The sequence below is a fragment of the Caretta caretta genome, chromosome 4 (genome assembly GCF_965140235.1).
Source record: "Caretta caretta isolate rCarCar2 chromosome 4, rCarCar1.hap1, whole genome shotgun sequence".
NCBI classification, from domain to species: domain Eukaryota; kingdom Metazoa; phylum Chordata; order Testudines; family Cheloniidae; genus Caretta; species Caretta caretta.
The window spans coordinates 130,443,986-130,466,629 of record NC_134209.1 but is presented as its reverse complement, the minus strand read 5'-3'; the positions used below and the strand labels follow the sequence as shown (position 1 = coordinate 130,466,629).

At 42.5% G+C, this 22,644-nt stretch overlaps 1 protein-coding gene across 17 annotated transcripts in view; it reads left to right on the top strand.

Annotated features, from left to right (window-relative positions):
- The window catches only part of ABLIM2 (actin binding LIM protein family member 2), a 214,829-nt gene extending 192,185 nt beyond the window's left edge, over positions 1–22,644 (top strand). For 16 of the 17 annotated variants that reach the window (XM_048848971.2, XM_075128053.1, XM_048848965.2 and 13 more), the window contains one exon: positions 20,920–22,644. In XM_048848971.2, coding sequence (XP_048704928.1) covers positions 20,920–21,033 — 114 coding nt within the window. In that variant the 3' untranslated portion in view covers positions 21,034–22,644. Of the gene's footprint in view, positions 1–13,613; positions 14,167–20,919 lie in introns of those variants that run through there. The other variant, XM_048848966.2, reaches the window with a different exon arrangement.

The window sequence follows — 22,644 nt, the reverse complement described above, 5'->3', positions numbered from 1 at the left end:
AGTCATTGGGGTTAGATTATTAAATCTCATTTTTAAGTACCACATCCAATTTTCATTAAATGTAAGTTGAAGCTGCAAATTGCCACCCAGGCAAATATGGAGGTTTATTAAGTTTGCATCTGTGAAATCACTCTGGCAACTTCTCAATTATGACTGTTTTGTTGTTAATTAAGGGCAGTGCTTTATTTCTAATGCATGCTAATCAGGGACATTCTGTATGTGCATGCTGTTGAGCTCCGCACTGCTAGGGACTGAGCTTCTGAACAAAATGACATTATATGGACCAACTGCCATCCCCTCAGGAGGGAATTTGGTATATTCTGATTCACCTGATAGATCTAATAATCACTCAACTAGCCCTGAATGGATTATTTTTGAAGTTCCTGGAGAGCCACTGGCTACCGGGTGGTACTGCAAGAGATCCAATGTTGCTGGACAATTTCTTGGGTTTGATTTTATTACTTCCTAGATCAGCAAGAGCTGGGAGCATTAAAGAGCAGCATGCTCAGTTCTACGTGTGTTGCTTGAGTGTCTTTCAAGTCAATTTAGAGTGTGATATTGACAGGCTGCTAATAGAATCCCATTTAGCCTCCCCTAAACAGAAATATGTTGATCATGATAGATGCCATTAGATGTGAAAGGGGCAGCCAGTAGATGAGCAACAGGCAGGGAAATGGAAGATTTTTCTCCCCGCCTTAAAATAAAGACAGTAGGAATAATTTTTGCATTTCTATCTGATTTGTCTATATCCCAAAGCACTGCACAAGCTAAATATATCTATAGACAATATCAGAGAAACGCAGCCATTCCTGGGTGGTGAGGGTGACAGCCAAACAGCACCCTTCACAAATGTGTGGGGAGAAGACTTTTTGACCATGATACTATTGCAACTCACTACTCACAAAAAGTTCCAGGGGATCTTGAATATCCACATTGAGCAGCCAGGCCCTTGGCTTTTAAGATCCTATATAAAAGAACCCCACAGAGTAAAGTGCATGTTACTAAATTACCTATCCTGAACATATCAAAAGTCTGAGTTTATCTTGCTAGAATTTGAACCTGTGTTTCCATGGAGTCTAGGGATCTGATCCTGCTATCACTCACTCTGCTGTAAATCAGAAATATCTCCTTCAAAGTTGATTAAGTCACACAGGTGTCAGAATCAGGACGTGAGTGAACCCTAAACCATGAAACCTCCCCTTTGGCTCTGTGATCCATAATATCAACAAACCAATCTTACCATTAATGAATTACTGAACAATTAATTTCTAAGGGCCAGTTCCTGAAGTCCACTGTCAGCCAAAATTCACTGCATCAATGGAAGTTTTGTCTGTGTAAGGACTGAATAATGAATTCAGGATTTGACGTAAATGATTAACTAATTATTGTAGATTAATTTTAGGATTAAGAGGTCATTCAATACTTGTGAAATAAAAATTCTGTGATTACCAGCCTTAGTCCTTGAAAAAGGTTTTACGTGTAAATGGGTTAACAGGAAGGTCAAAAATATAATATTTGCCAATAAAAGGAGAGAAAAAGCCATTAATCTTTAAGCAAAAAAGAAAGGAAAACTGTGAACTAGTTGCAAGTTCCTGATTAAAGACTAAACAAGGGTAAATTTTTTAAAAGATCCGTAGGTATTTATTGGAATTGGTGTTTGTTCTTCAAATGCTTCAATGCGCTTCTTGTTTGATTATCCAGCAGGCAATATTGATTTGATTGTAAGAAACAGAATGTCTTAGATGTGTGCTGTTTTACGCCCAGGGTATAGCAAAGCACCAGAGGCGGAATAAAAAGCAAGAAGAATCCAAGAAAAGGAAAAACACATCTGGACACATCCTATACATTAAAGCATTCTTTTATCTTTTTTTCACATTAAAGAACACAGTCTTTGTTTCAACTCATCAGGCTGGTCTGAATAGCAGGCACTGCACTAAATTGCTTTTTTTAGACAATGTATAGTTTGCTTTGGATGGATAGTGTATGTTCTGGCTGCCATTATCAATATCTCATACATTGTCCTCCGCTGGGGCTGCTGTTTGTTTAACATTAAAGTTGCTCAGCCTGCTTCACACCAGGCGCAGGCCTGTGCCTAAAGTCCCGAAAAGCCCAACCACTTCAAAGATCTCACAGTGAGTTCCAAAAGAACAATAAACAAGATCTGCTTTAAACCTGCAGTAGGAAAGCGATAAGGGGACCAGACAACTGATCCTCTCAATTGCTGCGCTATGTTAAAACGTGCATCTGAGAAAAGGAGCTCTTTGTGCAGCATCTTGGAATTATTAGGGACTGGTAGTTTTAAAAATAATTCAATTAGCAGCATTTTAATAGGATGATAACGACTGGCAAAATAGAGGTGATGGATCTGCACATTCAGACCGTATGCAAAGCTGAGTGACAAGAGCAGACTGATGGCAGCTTTTCTTTTCTTTTTCTTTTTTTGTATTAGAGAACTGCTGGGATTAAACAGCTTTGCACAGAAAGTCAGTTCATCATTATTTCTTCTCATAGCAAAGGTGGAACCCTGTGACTGAGTTACAAAGAAGGGCAAATGTGGTGCGTAAGCTCAGTAGGTTTTGGGGATGGGGGGAGACCAGCACCCAGGAAGCCCCTGACCCACACCTTCACAGGAGCAGAGCAGGATTCCAGTCAAACACCATAGGAGCAGGAAGAGGGGGCTGGGTAACATGTTTGGCCCCCCTGCAGCATCATAGGGGTGATGGCTAGAACCCCAGAAGCAGAAAATACAGGAGAGTACAGGCTAGAGTGCAACACTGCAGCAATGTTACTATTTGCTGCAGTGTATTGCCACCAAATTGGCAGGATGGCTCTGAAAACCCTCCTCTTGTCTGAGTTCGCTCCCCTCCCCCATCTGTTGTAAGGGCTGGTGTGGGTGGCAGCAGGAGTAAGGGTAGATAATCCATCTATTCAGCAGTCTAACTCAGATTATATCTTCTAAAACAACCTACATTTTCTAGCGTCCCGGCTTTCCTGCAGTAAAATAACGAGGCCTGATTTTTATCGCACTTGCACCGCTGTAGATCAGCACTAGCTCCCAGGACGACCGTAGATTTGCACCAGAGCAAAACTGGCGTAGGTGAGAGGAGATTCAGGCCCCATTGTGTTTTCTGCTAAAGGTTGGAGAGGCAAACGATCTCTCCTTGTCCAGTCTGTAAACTCACTACTTCTGATCCCTTTGACAGTCTTCAATATGGCTGATGCCGGAGATTCTGAACAAGCAGCGTTCGTTGAGCAGTTCTGACTTAAATTGACTTTAATTCTTTTTTAGGGAAGAGGAATTTACTGTTAGTTTTCAGTTATCTCTGGTCGATGCCATAGAAATCAGGAATTGTTCATCTCTCCTCAATTGTGAGGGGAAATCTGTTGTATTGGATATTTCCCAAATGACCAATAGAATCTAGTGACAAAAGTTAGTTCTTTAGGGTCCAGTTAAGAGAAGTTGCAATGAAGGGCATGTTAAGAAGGATAACTGCTTTGGGGTGGGGCTTTCGGAAGGGTTCAGGGTGTGCCTTATTATGTTCCCATTGTGACTGATTTTGAGAATCCCACCTTTCTTGTTTAGGAAATCTTTTTTAAGTTATATTTAAATGTGTGCTTTTCAATGTATGGATTTAGCCAGAGATTAGATAGGTGCAACTGGGAATAAATGTAAATAAATGCATTAAAATAACATAAATTCTTTCTTCTGAGACACATACATCTGAGAAGCATAATTGAGGCCTTTTATTTTTCTTTGTTTGTTCTAAACCAGCAGTGAGGCTGATGTAGCTCAGTTCCTGATGCTTGCAGAGAAGACATTATTAATGCCAACACTGAACTAATACACTGACCTATTAGAATTGCTTAAAGCAAATGACCTGCTGATGCACAGATATATTGCAGGCTCTCTGAGACCTTGAATTCAAATTAATGGGCCAGAGCCTCAGCTGCTGTAAATTGACTTCAGTGAGGTATGTAAATTGACAACAGCTGAGGAGCTGGCCCAATAATTTTTGAGCTATTTCTTACCATATTGACCTTTATTCTAATTTAAGATGAATGAAGCAGCATTCTCAGGAGTGATTCTGAAAGGAAACGTGGAGAGAGATAGGAATGAGCTTATATGGTATTTCAGTTCAATGAAGTAGTAAGACAGCATTGGCTTGTAATGGTATAATTTTGTTTGGAGTTAATTTTTAATACACAGTGCTTAATACAGTAAAAATAATCCTGGTCTCTATATTCGCATCTTTCAGCCGCCAGTATTTGAAGTTTGTTTGTATTTGTGCTCAATAATGACACATGGATTTAAATTATAAAGAAGGCTGACTTCATAGAATAAAGACAGTCAAAGTGAGCATATGTAATTCCAGTTATTGAACAGCTTTTTAGACTTGTCTTCCTACTAGATCAAAGCATATTGATTGTCACACATGCATATTCTTGCTGGGGAAAAAAATCATACCTCTCAAGTGGCAAAACAGAACAGCGCACATGGTACATACTTGTATAATCCTTAAGGGTCAGACTCTGCAACCCTTGCTTACTCACGTGAGTAGTCCCCATTGACTTCAGTGGAGACTGTTTACAGGAGAGTTACTAAAGCTGTATCTAAACAAGTAAATTCCAGCAATTTAGGTAAATTGTTTTAGAAGCCAATTTACTTAAATAGGCACAACCTCCTTGTTTAGATGCTCATGTTTTTGGTTGAGTGCCCCAAAACAATTTAGTTTAAATTGATTCCTTACTGACTTAATTAAATTGCTACCACTTTTTTTGTAGACAAAGTCTTAGTCTAAAGATTGTCGAATATAGTCCTAAAATGTTGCCAGTGCTGTAGTTTTGAAAGAAAGGTAGTTTGTTCTGCAGTGTTAGTAAGATTGGTAAGAAGAATAAGTTTATTACAACAAAGTTATAGACATGCATGTTCTAGAGGAGACATGCCCATTTTCGGAGAGCTTACAAGCTCAAGTTTCTAAAGACTAAAAGATTCTGTATTGACTACATAAAATTAGCACATTCATTAACTGTTACATTCCCAACGGTTTTCCTATCCAGTCTTCTTTATTGATGGAAGCCATTCCTCAGCTTGGAATGAAACAGTTTTTAAAGATTATATAATCTAATTAACTTTTTGGCATCTTTAAATATTATAGCATTATTTTTTAAAAAGTCAACCTGAACCTTGACAGCAAGGAATAGATTTTCTCACTCTGTAGTTCTCTAGAATAAAATATTGCAGGTCACCTCTGTGATTTATGAGGGGCAAGATTTTTTAAAATGCATTTAGGCACTTAAAGATGCAGATATAACACCCATTGAAATAAAATGGAAATCAATGAGTGTTAGGCACTTAATCTTGCTTAGGTGCTTTTGGAAATCCCACTAGGCATCTGTCTGCACCTTTAGGCTCCTTAGAGTTCCTGTATAAATCTGAATGGTGGGCTCCTAAGTCAGTTTGTTACTTTTGGAAAATACCCTGGTTATTAATTTTTTCTTCAAGTGATGCGAACCCTATGAGTACGTGGGTTCGCATGTGTGCCATGCATCTGAGTCCAGAAGTTCTTCAAAGCAGTGTCGGTCGGCACGCACCCATGGTTCCTATCTATACTACACATGTGGGTATGCATGCACCTGAGTCTGGCTGTTCTTTAAAGCAGTGTCCGTTGGCCCACATATGCAGCAGCTCGCCTCGTGCTCCCAACCAAGGGTACAACACCTCTCCAGTTTCTTCTCACAACCGCATGGCCTGAGTTGGAATTGTGTCCTCCTGCACTTCGTTGCATAATCTATATAGAAACCATGTGGAATTAGTTATTTTCTTAGATTAGTAGTTAATAGTTAAAGAGTAGTTTATACTATAGCATAGAGTATTTTTTTTTTCCGCAGTTGGGGAAATCTCCACCCCCAGCTCAGAGTCCTGGAATTCAAGAATTGCATCTTGACCTCAATCCTTCTCCATCTGTGACAAGCATCAATGCTGCATTACTGTCTGGGTGAGGCGCATATCTCTGCAAAGTGCCGTGTCTGTTGCTCCTTCACACCCAGACCTTGAGAAGCCCAAGAGCTTCACCTACGGAAGCACCTGTTGGAGAAGGCTATGAGGCCCCTCTCTGATCCGGGCCAGGGAGACCCCCCCGCTGTACATGGGCCTCAACTGCATCAATACATTAAGATAACGTGCCTTGGAGAGGAGCCATCACAACTAAGCCCAAGGACTCTTCTTCCCGGGCTCCCCATGAGAGCAGCGGGCTCTCTCATGGGCACAAGAACAAATCCCCGGTGAGGACCATCCATAAGAAACATGCTTCCTCCCTGAGCCAGTCCAGGTCAGGTGAGATGTCGCGAGTGGAACCTAAGGAACTGCCTCAGATGAAGAGCCCCAGATCCGAGGGCAAGACACATAAAAAGAAAGATCTGTTGGTCACCTCAGTACCAAAGCATAAAGATAGACGCTCGATGGTTCTGACTACCAGTGCCAGATCCAGTGTCAGTGCCACCTAATCCATCTGAAGACTGTCCAGTTGCTGCAGATGCACTGGATCCATCAGACTCATGTGAACCCCTCAGATACCAGGGCATACAGAGACTTATATAACACCTCCCTTACCCACAGCCTCCATTTCTTTCCGGCCTGGCCCTCCCCAGGGATGTCCTTACTCTGGAAGAGGAGCCTTCATCACTGTCCCGGGAGCTGTCTCACCTCTGACCATCCAGCAGGAGTGCCCCTACTAGTGCAGCAGTTCTTAGATTAAGAAGAATCAGAGGAAAAGGCTACACTGGTGTCTCTGCAGCGGCCGTTGAGCCCTGATAGACAGTCAAGGGGCTACTCTCACCATTCTGCGAGGTACGCCGCTGGTACCAATTTCCTTGGGGTCCCCCACAACCAATCAATACTTATTTCTGGCCTTACTGGGATCCGTAGGATCCTTATGGCAGGCGTCTGGGGCCCCTCAGGAGTTGTACTGCTCCCTCTTGTCAGCCGGTTCTATCAGTATACGAGGAGCAAGAGGTGGAACCGGATCCTCAGGTACTGACAGGTTCCAATGGGTGCCTCTTCATCTTCCTCGGATGAAGTGGTCACTCCTCCTTCACCTTCTCTGCCAAATGACAATCACCAGTACCAGGAGCTGTTACGAAGAGTGGCCAGTGATCTACAGATCCCATTAGAGGAGATCTAGGACCCTTAATACTGGCTCCTGGGCACCTTGAAGCCCCAGGGACCGAGTAAAGTTTCTCTACCCATCAGTGAGGTCATTACTAGAACTGGCTAGAGCAGTATGGCACGCTCTAGCATCTTGTGCCCCTACACTGAAAAGGGACAAGTGATGAGATGTTGTTCCTGCAAAAGGGGCTGAATTCTTATTCTTTCATCCTGCCCCCAACTTGCTAGTAGTGCAGGTGGCTCCTGAAAGGGCTAGATCATGCTGTCAAAGGGCCACCCTGGCAAATAAAGGCTCTAAAAGACTTGACCTCCTGAGGAAGGAAATTGTCTCCTCCACCGGGTTCCAATTTTGTGTCACTAACTACCAAGCATTGTTAGCAAAATACGATTTTAATATCTATTTCAGGCTTGTGGACTTCACAGACAAGCTTTCCACAGAGGACAGGGTGCAATTTCAGTCCTTTTAGATGGGGGGAAGCTAGTGGCAAAGGTGGCACTCCAGACTTCAGTGGATGCTGCAGACACAGCTTCCAGTGGTTTGACTGCTAATCTAGTCACAAGGAGGAACTCCTGGCTGCAATCATCAGGGTTTCCCAGGGAGGTCCAAAACACCATCCGGGACCTCCCTTTTGTTGAGTCAAATCTCTTTTAATGAGCAATCAGATGAGTCCCTGCACTCACTAAAAGACAAGATTGACTCTGGGTTCCCCGGGGATTTATACTCTGGCCCCAGGAGGAAACACCAGAGGCAACCCTATAAACCCAGGCCACCCCCTCCTCCTGCAGCTTATTACCAGTGCATAAGCCACTGCACAAACATCAAAAAGATTCAGAGGTCTCACTTCTCAGCTCCCTGTATTTCCTCAGCCTCTACTCATTCTCAGTCATCAGCCAAGAGCTACTTTTGACATATTGGTCAAGACCTGTGTACCACCTCATCTTACATTCTTCACCCACAAGATCACTATGGACAGCTGGGTTCTAGAGATTATCTGCCAGGGATACTTCATTCCCTCCTCACAAACCCCCTTTCCAATCCCTCTTCAGGGACCACTCTCACAAGGTAATTCTTCAGTGGGAAACAGAAAGCCTCTTACTCCAAGGGGCAATAGAGTGCATCCTGCCTTATTACCATGGAAGAGGATTCTACTCCCCATATTTCCTAATTCCCCAAAGAGGCGGCGGGGGAGACCCCTCCTGGACTTTTAGCAACATGTGACCTCCAGAAGAAGAAGGGGGAATGTCCGAGTTCCAGCAACGCAGACACAGGTAACTAACCGCTTTCATGTTCTCTCCACAGGTACCATTGTGGAGAGTGGACCAGATGATATATCTGGGGGGAGAAAGCAGAAGGAGACTCCGCTGGTTGGAAGGCATGAGATGCACTGTCCTGAGATTGGGGGTTCCACGACCACCACTCCCAAGAGAAGGAGGCGGGTGGTGGTGGTCGGGGACTCTCTCCTCCGGGGGACTGAGTCATCTATCTGCCGCCCTGACCGGGAAAACCGAGAAGTCTGCTGCTTGCCAGGGGCTAAGATTCGCGATGTGACAGAGCGACTGCCGAGACTCATCAAGCCCTCAGATCGCTACCCCTTCCTGCTTCTCCACGTGGGCACCAATGATACTGCCAAGAATGACCTTGAGCGGATCACTGCGGACTACGTGGCTCTGGGAAGAAGGATAAAGGAGTTTGAGGCACAAGTAGTGTTCTCGTCCATCCTCCCCATGGAAGGAAAAGGCCTGGGTAGGGACCGTCGAATCGTGGAAGTCAACGAATGGCTACGCAGGTGGTGTCGGAGAGAAGGCTTTGGATTCTTTGACCATGGGATGGTGTTCCATGAAGGAGGAGTGCTGGGCAGAGACGGGCTCCATCTTACGAAGAGAGGGAAGAGCATCTTTGCAAGCAGGCTGGCTAACCTAGTGAGGAGGGCTTTAAACTAGGTTCACCGGGGGAAGGAGACCAAAGCCCTGAGGTAAGTGGGAAAGCGGGATACCGGGAGGAAGCACAGGCAGGAACGTCTGTGAGGGGAGGGCTCCTGCCTCATACTGAGAATGAGGGGCGATCAGCAGGTTATCTCAAGTGCTTATATACAAATGCACAAAGCCTTGGAAACAAGCAGGAAGAACTGGAGGTCCTGGTGATGTCAAGGAATTATGACGTGATTGGAATAACAGAGACTTGGTGGGATAACTCACATGACTGGAGTACTGTCATGGATGGTTATAAACTGTTCAGGAAGGACAGGCAGGGCAGAAAAGGTGGGGGAGTAGCACTGTATGTAAGGGAGCAGTATGACTGCTCAGAGCTCCGATACGAAACTGCAGAAAAACCTGAGTGTCCCTGGATTAAGTTTAGAAGTGTGAGCAACAAGAGTGATGTAGTGGTGGGAGTCTGCTATAGACCACCAGACCAGGGGGATGAGGTGGATGAGGCTTTCTTCCGGCAACTTGCAGAAGCTACTAGATCGCACGCCCTGATTCTCATGGGTGACTTTAATTTTCCTGATATCTGCTGGGAGAGCAATACAGCGGTGCATAGACAATCCAGGAACTTTTTGGAAAGCGTAGGGGACAATTTCCTGGTGCAAGTGCTAGAGGAGCCAACTCGGGGGGGAGCTTTTCTTGACCTGCTGCTCACAAACTGGGAAGAATTAGTGGGGGAAGTAAAAGTGGATGGGAATCTGGGAGGCAGTAACCACGAGTTGGTTGAGTTCAGGATCCTGACACAGGGAAGAAAGGTAAGCAGCAGGATACGGACCCTGGACTTCAGGAAAGCAGACTATTTAGAAAAGCTGGACGTGCACAAGTCCATGGGGCCGGACGAGTTGCATCCGAGAGTGCTAAAGGAATTGGCGGCTGTGATTGCAGAGCCATTGGCCATTATCTTTGAAAACTCGTGGCGAATGGGGGAAGTCCCAGATGACTGGAAAAAGGCTAATGTAGTGCCAATCTTTAAAAAAGGGAAGAAGGAGGATCCTGGGAACTACAGGCCAGTCAGCCTCACCTCAGTCCCCAGAAAAATCATGGAGCAGATCCTCAAAGAATCAATCCTGAAGCACTTACATGAGAGGAAAGTGATCAGGAACAGTCAGCATGGATTCACCAAAGGAAGGTCATACCTGACTAATCTAATCGCCTTTTATGATGAGATTACTGGTTCTGTGGATGAAGGGAAAGCAGTGGATGTATTGTATCTTGACTTTAGCAAAGCTTTTGACACGGTCTCCCACAGTATTCTTGTCAGCAAGTTAAAGAAGTATGGGCTGGATGAATGCACTATAAGGTGGGTAGAAAGTTGGCTAGATTGTCGGGCTCAACGGGTAGTGATCAATGGCTCCTTGTCTAGTTGGCAGCCGGTGTCAAGTGGAGTGCCCCAAGGGTAGGTCCTGGGGCCGGTTTTGTTCAATATCTTCATAAATGATCTGGAGGATGGTGTGGATTGCACTCTCAGCAAATTTGCGGATGATACTAAACTAGGAGGAGTGGTAGATACGCTGGAGGGTAGGGATAGGATACAGAGGGACTAGACAAATTGGAGGATTGGGCCAAAAGAAATCTGATGAGATTCAATAAGGATAAGTGCAGGGTCCTGCACTTAGGATGGAAGAACACAATGCACCGCTACAGACTAGGGACCGAAGGCTAGGCAGCAGTTCTGCGGAAAAGGACCTAGGGGTGACAGTGGATGAGAAGCTGGATATGAGTCAGCAGTGTGCTCTTGTTGCCAAGAAGGCCAGTGGCATTTTGGGATGTATAAGTAGGAGCATAGCGAGCAGATCGAGGGACGTGATCGTTCCCCTCTATTCGACATCGGTGAGGCCTCATCTGGGGTACTGTGTCCAGTTTTGGGCCCCACACTACAAGAAGGATGTGGATAAATTGGAGAGAGTCCAGCGAAGGGCAACAAAAATAATTAGGGGTCTGGAACACATGACTTATGAGGAGAGGCTGAGGGAACTGGGATTGTTTAGTCTGCGGAAGAGAAGAATGAGGGGGGATTTGATAGCTGCTTTCAACTATCTGAGAGGTGGTTCCAGAGAGGATGGTTCTAGACTATTCTCAGTGATAGAAGAGGACAGGACAAGGAGTAATGGTCTCAAGTTGCAGTGGGGGAGGTTTAGGTTGGATATTAGGAAAAACTTTTTCACTAGGAGATGGTGAAACACTGGAATGCGTTACCTAGGGAGGTGATAGAATCTCCTTCCTTAGAAGTTTTTAAGGTCAGGCTTGACAAAGCACTGTCTGGGATGATTTAATTGGGGATTGGTCCTGCTTTGAGCAGGGGGTTGGACTAGATGACCTCCTGAGGTCGCTTCCAACCCTGGTATTCTATGATTCTATGAACTCAGTGTCTTTATTCTAAAACTGAAGTTCCGGATGATTGCACTGGCATCTATAATCCCCCTCCGTTCCAGAAGGGGTTCATAGTTCTTGACATGAGGGACACATATATTTCCATGTGGACATTCACACAGGAATTTCCTGCATGTTATAGTAGGCCAGGAATACTTCCAGTTTTGAGTCCTCCCCTTTAGGCTGGCTACAGCACCCAGAGTAATTACAAAGCTTTTCTCTATGATTGCAGCCCAGTTGACATGCCAGGACTATACCTGGACGATTTGCTCCTGGTAGGCCAATCTCATCAGGAGGTCAGGTCAGTGACAAGCATTCTGATACAACTTTTAACAGCCCCAGGCATTTGCATAAATGAAGAAAAGTCTGTTTTGTGACCCACAGCTTTTCAGTTGGACTCGATTTCTGCAGGAGCGTTCCTCCCCTCAGAAAGGTTTCATGCACTGAGCACCCTGATTGACCACATCACTCGCAGATCACAAGCCACAGTGCACAAGTGCTTCTCACTGTTAGGCCACTCAACCTATCAATGAAACAAGGACCATATCAACTCCAGACTGCACTTACGGTACCTGCAAGTACAAGCAAGGACCATATCAACTCTAGGGTAGTCGTTCCTCCCAGAGTTGTCTCCTCTCTAACTTGGTGGTCAAAACAGGAAGAGGTCATGTTGGGAATACCCTTCAGCCCTTCCAGCCCCAGGGGCATCACTGGGATGGACACCTCCCTTCTGGGGTAGGCTGCTCACTTGGACAATCAGACTGCTCAGGGTACCTGTACCCCATGAGTAGCCTGGCTACATATAAATTTACTGGAACTGAGGGTGGTCTTTCTGCTTATATGCTTGCTACATATTCAGATAATGTTAGACAATATCACCACTGTATAAACAAACCGGGAGGAGCGAGATCTCCTCCCCTCATCCAGGAGGCAGTCAGGCTTTGGAACAGGTGCATCAGGAACTGCATCATAATACAAGCTGTGTACCTTCCCAGTATTGACAGCTCCTTGGCAGGCAAACTAAGCAGAAGCGTCTCAATAGCCTATGAGTGGGAGATCCATGACAGAGTCCTGAACAAGATACTGTATATATATACTATCTGTATTCCACTACCTGCCCTCCATCCTCTTTGCTTCAGATCCTATTAGATTGTGGTAAGAGGAACTGGAGAGGGGTCGACCCACATTGCCTCTTATGCCCGTAGTTGGGAGTACGAGGCGAGCTACTGCACATGTATGGACCAACGGGCACAGCTTTGAAGAACAGTCAGACTCGGGCGCGTGCATACCTCCATGTATAGTATGGATAGGGACCACACATCTCGAAGAACTTCCAGTTACAGTAAGTAACCTCCACTTACATGATATCATATGTTGTTTGCCTCTTCCTGTTCTATCACAATGATGGTAAAGGTTTTCATTGTATCCACTTTTAGAACAATGGTGTGTTCATAGATTTCATTTCTGTAGTTAATTTTATCACAGATGTGAGGCCATGTTAATTTCTGCAGTTAATTTTATCACAGATATGTGGCCATGATTTGTGAGTCTCACAAGCAAACGTGTGCTTAGAGTACCTCATTTTAAATTTATCTTTTCAGTTTTATCATTTAAATTTATCGGTATGTATGTATTTCTTTGTTTTTCTTGGGCTTTTCTTTTGAATATCATAAAGAGTTAATGAAGACACATTATTCAGTCATTCCTATGGAATGCAATTGAAAAGTGTAACTCATTTCACTCTTGTCTGTGCCTGTTAATTGTTGGTTTCAGAAGGATATACTAAAAAAATAATTGTTAATTAAAAAAAAAACAGGAATGCAACTGAGCGAATGCTCTGCACAAGACTTTGCCTGCCAGCTGACTCTGGCAAACAGAAATCAACTGTTTATATATGGGTGTGACCTTGTTTGAACAGAATCCACATAGTGATTCAAACATGTATATTCCTCCTAAAAGTGCTTACTTGGATCTGCTTTAAGGATAAAGTTTTCTGCCCTAGCTTTTATTCACTCATGCTGGGTTCTAGCCACTTTTCAAGAAAATGTTGGAATGTTGCATGTGTTGAGATCAGAGAAATGGTTTATCGTTTCAGGCTGGAGTTTTCAAAGGAGCCTAAGGAAGTTAGGGACCCAACCCACATTGAAATTCACAAGTGGCATGAAGAGGACACAACTCATTGACTTTAATGGAATAGTACCCTTTTAAACTTGCAGAAAATGTGTTTGCTTATCCTTAGTGTATGCTTAGGCTGCTATCGGTGTTGGGTATTTCTTCATATCAGTTTTCAGAGGCCTTAGGAAGGAAGCCTTTGTCAGATGAAAATTATTCATTTGGAATGACGTGAAGCATGAAAAAATGCAATTCCTACCAGGATGGGAACAGTGTGAGAAGTTCACAGCGGGTAGGTAGAAGATGCTCAGATGGACACTATGAAGCCCAGACCCAGGACAAACTAGAAGACATGTTTTAGGAACAAGCTCAAAAGCCCTGTTAATTAAATGGCAACTTTTTGGATCAGGTCTATAGAGCTCAAGTCCAAGTTTGCTGAGATCGAGCCTCTGAGCATCAGCTGTCAGTTTGGAACCATGCGTGAGCATTAACATTCATACTAACAAAATAATAAACGTCTTTGGATTCCACAATTTAACATTATCTGCCTTTTTTAAGGTAAAGCAGTGGTTATAAAACTTGAAGTGTTAAAACAAACAGTCTTCTTTGCATGCACAGTACACACTTTCCATACATTATCATAACATTTTTAATTACAGATCCCATGCAGGGACCAATTATGTAATTCCCAATAGGAACAAGTTCATTTTGTTGAATAATAATGTGGTGACACAAGTTATCGTCAGAGTTACATGATGCTATATCACTGGATAGGAGAATAGTTCCACTGAGTGAAATAATTCCTATTTTTTTAATCCCATATTAGAAATCTTTAGCTTCTTGGGTAATTGCCTAATTAGGGGAAAATAGTATAGGCTTAGTGGTGCTGCAAATGGTTTTCCTAGAGCCTTGTGATACATCACAAGGGGTTACGAGACGTCCCACAGTAACATCACCGAGTAAAATGGAGCTCCTCTGTAATCTCATAATGTCTTGAGATATAAGGCAAGGCACATCCAAAGAGCCAGAGGCCCTGTGCAGGGGGCTGGAAGGGCAGGAGAGAGGTCATACGAATCCTCTTCCTATTGCACATCTTGCACCAGGGCACTCAGGAACTGCTCCCTCTGAGCCTCTCTGAGGACACAAATTGCCTAAAGGGGGCAAGAATAAGGCAGGGCCATGGTTCCATCTACCTTTCCCCATCTGCTACAGCAGCAGCTTGAAGATCTGGCCAGGCATGCTGAAGGGGAGTAGATTGTGTGAGTGAAGCGTTCTCACTCCCCAGGGGTTGTGGGATGCTGCCACTCCACTCCATGGCTAAATGCCAATGTCTAGCTCGGTGACAGCTGTAGTCACCAGTTTATCCGTAGTCAATGGAGTTATTGTATATTGTGATATCTTTTAACATTCCTTAGAAGGCAGCTTGTGCCACCACTTAAGCATTTTTTCCAATCACATAATTACTTAATAGACTGAAATATTTATCAAGTGTGCAGCCTAATTACCCCATAGATGAGAATAACCCCGAATGCTCCCCTGGGAGCCTAGCACATGGCTAATTACAGTTTTATAATTAGCCATGTGGTAGGCTTGGAAGAAGCATCCAGGAAGCCTGCTGAGCCACAAGCAGCAAAGTAGAGAGGGGGGAAGGTTAGACAACTCTTGTAGCAGCAAGGTAGGTAGTCGGTAAGGCAGTAGAGTGAAGCACAAAAGGGCCAGATGGTGTCCAAGTAATGATGGTTGAACATGATAAGGTTAGGGCCAGGGTTAAGTCATGGGGGGAAAGTTATTTTTAACCCAAATTCCTTTTATTAGTGAGCTATTTAGAATGGTGAAAGTTTTATTATCTTTACACTCAAGAAATGAATGATCACCTACCCAGGACAGAGCAGCAACTTACTCACGTTGGAGAGCTGAAATGAAAGTAGGCTACTTGTGTGACTATCTGCTGTCCCATGTTCGTGAGGGGCTGACAGTCTGTCCCAGATTTTTCTGACAATTTTTTATATTGGGAGCTGGATGCTAGCACAGGGCCAGATTCTGCAACTGTTACTCCCAGATTCTGTTGCTCAGAGGTTTGGGAATGTCAATAGCAGTCCTGGCAGAGATGGATTAATGGGCAGAGTGCAGGTGATATGATCAGTGTGGTCCCCACTGAAATGAAACAAAGCAACTGTTTAACAGCATGCTATATAAATATAAATAATATTTTAGAACAAGTGTGTCCAACTGAAAGCACAGTATGGATTCAGGTTGGCGTAATATAAAGCCTAGCTCTAATTTGTTCAGGACATGGGAAATAAACAAACAGAAATAAAATTATACTTTTGATGACAACAAGTGAACAGGACCTTGGTTTTTCTCTTCTTAAATTCATCCTCTCCAGCCATGCAGTACTTTGCATTACATTGGATTGTTGGTTCACTATTGACTGACAAGGATGTATAATACGTACTGAATTTCTAGCACCTGTTCCCTTGAGATCTCTCATCTAATTACTGACACAGCAAAAGCCTGCTTTGGTTGTGCAAGCTGACATGACCACAGCTTGAGGCAATATGGGTGTAGGTTAATTACAGCCTTCCCTTACCATAATTTATTCACATTAATGTGATGTTGCTAACTATTAGTTTTGAAGATCTCTGGATTTCATTACAAGCACAATTCTTCTCAAAGAAAACAAAGTTAACTGAACTGAATAAACATTATAAATCTATTTAAACTGCTTTGTGTTTTTTTTAAACAGGCCACAGAAAAACAGAGACAAGCCTCATTAATTTGCAGAGAAAAGCATCATTTAAAACATTATGTATGACTGTTTGACTGTGCAATTAATTACCTTTCTTCTGGCAGGCAATGTAATGAGCCCGTATCTGTAATACTCACTTTAATGAGCCTGTATGTTGGAAAATGAGGATTTCACATTGTAATGCTTGCCTTCCTCCTTGCTTTAAAGAGATTTAGCACAACTTTTAATTAATGATACAGTTTCCAAAAGTGGTTGGCGTTTACTGTAATTCTTGAGAATAAGCTCTTGTGTTCTAATGCTTCCTCTGTGTGTGTTAATGGGGGTTACTAAATTATGATAGCAATATTTTGGTGACTCCTTTTTTTACAGTAGCATGAACTACTATACTCTAGTGTTAATATAGACAGGTTTCAGAGCAGCAACTGTGTTAGTCTGTATTCGCAAAAAGAAAAGGAGGACTTGTGGCACCTTAGAGACTAACAAATTTATTTGAGCATAAGCTTTCGTGAGCTACAGCTCACTTCATTGGATGCATTCAGTGGAAAAAAACAGTGGGGAGATTTATATACATAGAGAACATGAAACAATGGGTGTTACCATACACACTGTAATGAGAGTGATCACTTAAGATGAGCTATTATCAGCAGGAGAGCGGGGGGGGGGGGGGGGGGGGGAGTGGAAATCTTTTGTAGTGATAATCAAGGTGGGCCGTTTCCAGCAGTTGACAAGAACATCTGAGGAACAATGGGGGGGGGGGGGCGGGAGAGAAATAAACATGGGGAAATAGTTTTACTTTGTGTAATGACCCATCCACTCCCAGTCTTTATTCAAGCCTAAGTTAATTGTATCCAGTTTGCAAATTAATTCCAATTCAGCAGTCTCTCATTGGAGTCTGTTTTTGAAGTTTTTTTGTTGAAGAATTGCAACTTTTAGTTCTATAATGTGCAGTTGAACAAGCCTCTGATAGTGTGGCTGATGTGATTAGGCCCTATGATGGTGTCCCCTGAATAGATATGTGGACACAGTTGGCAACGGGCTTTGTTGCAAGGATAGGTTCCTGGGTTAGTGGTTCTGTTGTGTGGTGTGTGGTTGCTGGTGAGTATTTGCTTCAGGTTGGGGGGCTGTCTGTAAGCAAGGACTGGCCTGTCTCCCAAGATCTGTGAGAGTGATGGGTCGTCCTTCAGGATAGGTTGTAGATCCTTGATGATCCGCTGGAGAGGTTTTAGTTGGGGGCTGAAGGTGATGGTTAGTGGCGTTCTGTTATTTTCTTTGTTGGGCCTGTCCTGTAGTAGGTGACTTCTGGGTACTCTTCTGATTTTGTCAATCTGTTTCTTCACTTCAGCGGGTGGGTATTGTAGTTGTAAGAATGCTTGATAGAGATCTTGTAGGTGTTTGTCTCTTTCTGAGGGGTTGGAGCAAGTGCAGTTGTATCGTAGAGCTTGGCTGTAGACAATGATCGTGTGGTGTGGTCTGGATGAAAGCTGGAAGCATGTAGGTAGGCATAGCGGTCAGTAGGTTTCCGGTAGAGGATGGTGTTTATGTGACCATCGCTTATTAGCACCATAGTGTCCAGGAAGTGGATCTCTTGAGTGGACTGGTCCAGGCTGAGGTTGATGGTGGGATGGTTAAGAGGTTAAGAACAACGGCAGCTCCAAGCAATCAGTTCTTTACACTGCTGTACTCCCATTGAAATCAGTAGAGTTACAGTGGGAGAATGCCAGTGTGGAGAATCAGACCCTTAGTCTCACAGGCCTATGCTCTTAGAAAAACGTGCACTTTTTGGTAAGGGCGCATGCTCTGACTCAGAAGGTGGGGAAGGGAGGTCAGGAAATTTACAACCAATGTGCATCTGTACAACCACCTCTGCCCTCCATGGATGCCCTGAGATCTGCATAATTTTCCCCTCGATCTCAGGGAATCTGCATATTTTAGTGGGCTTTGCCTCCTTGCCTTTCAAGAGAAGGCAGCCCACCTCCAGAACAATCTGAAGGAAGCCACACAAATTGAAACTTGTTTAGTTTTCTAATCTTTATGCCGGTTTTTCCCATTTGATGTCAGCGTGGCCCTTAGATTGTCACTTTGGGAAAGGGAGTCGGTCTTCCTCTGTATTCGGTACAGCACCAAACAAGCTGCGAGTGCACAAAAATGTCATTTGTCACTCCATGTGCCACGGTGCAGTAGCCAGTGCCAGTGACATAAGATACAATAGCAGTGATCACACAACTCTGGTGTTTAGATTAATAAAAGATTGCGAGCATGTATGTGGGATAAAAACGATACCATTAAGCAATATTTTATGATACAACTGAAAATGACTAAAATACTGCAGTTCTGACAAAACCAGCCTGCGTTTCTTTAATGGTGGCTGAGTCGCACAAAACAGGGTTGGAATTTTTAACTTGCTTTTCACTGAGCCATTCCTACAAGGACTTCAGAGTCATATCATAGCCTTATAAAATACACACACACACACAAGTTTACATTCTCACTCCCCCTCAGACATCAATTTTCAATTCCCCTTCTTTGGTTTGGCTATTGAGGCCAGAGAATTTCATTGAAGATAATTAATGTTCAAACAGCTGATGAGAGAGAAAATTCACTCCTAGATTTCTTTGGGACTTGTTCTCCCCAACTTCATTAGTAAAGAGCATTAAGTTCTCAGCTATAGGTAAAGTCCAACAAAATTAAAATCATATGTACTGAGAAAAATATGAATAATTGCCATAACCTCTCTCAGTGGGTCTTTTCCCTTGGTATTTAGACCCTTCAAACTCTTGTAGACATTTATCATACGCCCCCTTAGTCATCATTTGGCCAAGCTGATACATTGTTAGGTCTTTTAATCTTTCCTCATAAATCAAACTCTTCAGCCCCATGATTAGTTTTGTTACTTTTATCTGAAGTCTCTCCAGTTTGATGACATCTTTTTGGGAGCAAGTTTTTCCAGAGCTGCAGACAATTTTATAATCGCTGCTGCTGCTAGGGGGGAGCCTGGGGTAGGAGCTGGTGTTCATGAAGGGAGGGGCCTGGCATTGCTGTGGTGGGGGGACTTGGTGATCCTGAGTTGTAAGGGATAGTGCTCCAGTGGGGTGTGGGGGAATAATGCTGGGCTGAGGGGCCATGGGTATCCAAAATGGGGGTTGCAGCCAGGTTAGGCTGTTGGTGTGCCGACACTGTCATGCTGACCACTATTGTCTCATTGTTTCCTTGTACTCCCCTGTCTGTATCTTTCTGTTGTCTCTTGTCTTATACTTAGATTGTAAGCTCTTTGGGGACCATCTTCTTGTTCTGTGTTTATACAGTGCATAGCACAATGGGGTCATGGTCCATGACTGAAGCTCCTAGGTTACAGTAATTATTATTAATACTATAATAATTATTACTAATAATAGCAATAACAGGCAGGGGGAGGGAGGGTGTTCCCTTGCTCCCTTTTTCCCAGCCACACAATACAGAGTAGCAGGGTTGAGGAGCACAAGTCCAGGGGGCTGTGAAGTTAATCAGACCAACGTTTCCAAAAAGCGGCCTTTGATTTTGTAAACCTTTGTTTTGGGGAGCACAGCTTGAGACACTGAGCGGCTGATTTTCAATGTGCTGCACTCCCTCAGCTCGCAGTACTTTCAGTAGGAGTTGGTGAAAATTGGGTCTCAGTTGGGTACCCAAAATTGTCACTCTTGGTAGTTGTGGATTATATGAGTTTTAGATGGTATAATCTCTACCTTACAGATGCAGTGAGCCTTAATATTTGTAAAATGCTTTGACAGAATTGAGTCCAAAATAGCTAATGGAGAATCTAAAAATTATTTTTCATTTATAGTTGAACTGTACACCTTTAGTCTTTGCAGACTTTTCTGTAAATATAATAATTAGGTATTAAGCATAACTTTATCACAGAGGTCCCTTATGTTAGCCCTATTGGCAGTATTATTTTTGTAATTCTCTCTTTTTTGCTCTGTATCTCAGTTTATGCTGAGAAAACTGGAAACATCAAATAAAAGCCCAGCTCATGTCATTTCAAATCAGCCTTATCCAACATCTCATTGTGATATGATTCTAACCCCATGTAGAAATACATTTTGCATGTAAGAGCTTAGCAGCATGGTCTCTCGTTTGTTACAAGGCTACTATTAGTGAACTATGATGGTGTCTGTTGGACTTATTATATAGATCAAGGGAGGGAAATCCAGCTCTGAAATTAAATTGATAACAATCTCTTTAAATTCCCAGATTGGCTTAAATAGGTCTCAGTATGTTCTATCATCAAGTTATATGTAGAAATATCTAAATCTCTTTCCCAAAGCCCTGGCATCTACTCAGTGGGAACTGTATTGGAAAAGTTCTCTTTTTGTACAAGTAAGCCACTGCTGTCAATTTCATTTCCCAAGAGATCTTAGCTTATTTAATTTTGATGCAGTCTTTTACAGAAGCAGTTTGGGAATTCAAATGAAAATCCCAGTACATTGTTTCATAGTGCAGGAAAGGGAGAAATACTCCTTCTTTATGAAAGCACTTACCGTATCTTTGTATTTTCTTTTTCAAGAGGCACTTGTCCCCTGAAGAGTTCCAGGAAGTCTTCAAAATGAACATTGAAGAATTTGATCGTCTGGCACTTTGGAAGCGGAATGACCTAAAGAAAAAGGCCCTGCTTTTCTAACCTCGCTCAGACAGAAAAAAAAACAAATGTGGTTAATCAAAACAAAAATTGTCTTGCCAGCACTATCATATGCAGTTACTGTTGAACCATTGTCCAGCTTCATTGTGCTAGTGTATGTGGGAGGGAAACGACGGAAAAGATTAAATGGTAGTGCATTGGTATAGAGGTAATTTGCTGACATTGCATGACTGGCTGGTTCTGTCAGTAGCTCCTGGTCCTAGCCAGTTTACAACATACAAAGATCTAGCTTTAAATTAATTGTTGCTTGTGGTTATTGCTTGATGCAAAAGGAGATTTTAAAAGGGAAGAGAAAGAAATGTAGCTGTGACAAAAGAAATCCACCTAACATTTCATTTCAATAAGTTTTACAATAATGATGAAACTTAGAAATCCCATGACTAATGAACATGCAGTTCTCCTACGGGGGGGATAATGGCTATTTTTTAAAAAATGTGGTAAAGGCCAAAGAAAAGCATTTCAGCAAGTTGCAACTGTTTTTGTGTGGTACATTTTAGGAATGAAAGCAAAACTATCAAAGCACCTTAAATCTAGTTCTTACACTTTAGATGGAAGTTACTCTCTAAAAGATCACATATATCTAAATGGTAACTAGTTATGTTCAATTACAACACAAAGAGATTTTATTTTATTACAAAGTATATTGTGACAAATTACAGTTATAATTACTAAAGCATATAAAGAGACCTATTAAGAAAAGTTTTATGTCCCATTCATCAGGAAAACTAAAGCCTTATACAAAACTGGTTCAAGGGTGTAAAGTACCAGTTACTTGTGTTTTCCTAATCTTTTGGGGATTTTTTACATTTCGTGCTGATAAAAATACCATGAAATCTTAATTCTCTCTCTAGCTACATATAAAATAATATTGTTTTGTAAATATATGTTAAAGCATAAAGGCATACTTATTTCCTCCACTCTTTGGCTTTACTTTTTAAGCCTGTAGAGCTATGGTGGCAATTTGGTAGCTGTGGAATCGTAGCGTTCAGCATAAAATATAACAAAAAAAAACCCCAAAAAAACAACAAAAGCTTGATGTACTCTCTCAATAATTATCAAATGGTAACCAAATAGATCTATTATCAAAACCCTTGTTCATTAATATTTGCATGTTTCTGTACAAATCAAATCAAAATCCTATGTATTATTGGTGCACCTTGAAACTTTATCTTAAATAACAAGTAAAGTTAACAAAATCTACATGTTTGATATGAGCATTAGATATTAAGATCTTTTCCAGCTGAAAGACGGTATTAAATTTAATAATTTCATATGGTCAAAAATACAGTTGCTGATGAAGAATGTTTTTAAAGTGAGTTGCTAGTTTTATGTGATACTTTTTTTTAAATGCTCTTTTAGTACATTTTTCAGCCATATGTCAGCATTCTGCATTTTTACTGTCTTGAATGTTTGTACTCATCTTCTACATCACTCTGTCTTTTTGCATTTCCTTAAAGTAACTTTAATATATGCACTGCTTCACACTAGTTCAACTGGTCCAGTGATGGAGAAATTGTAGCGTTGAACATGCCTTCTTCCAATTAACATTCAAAATTCATGCTGTTGGAAATAAATATTTTCTCATGACCTAAA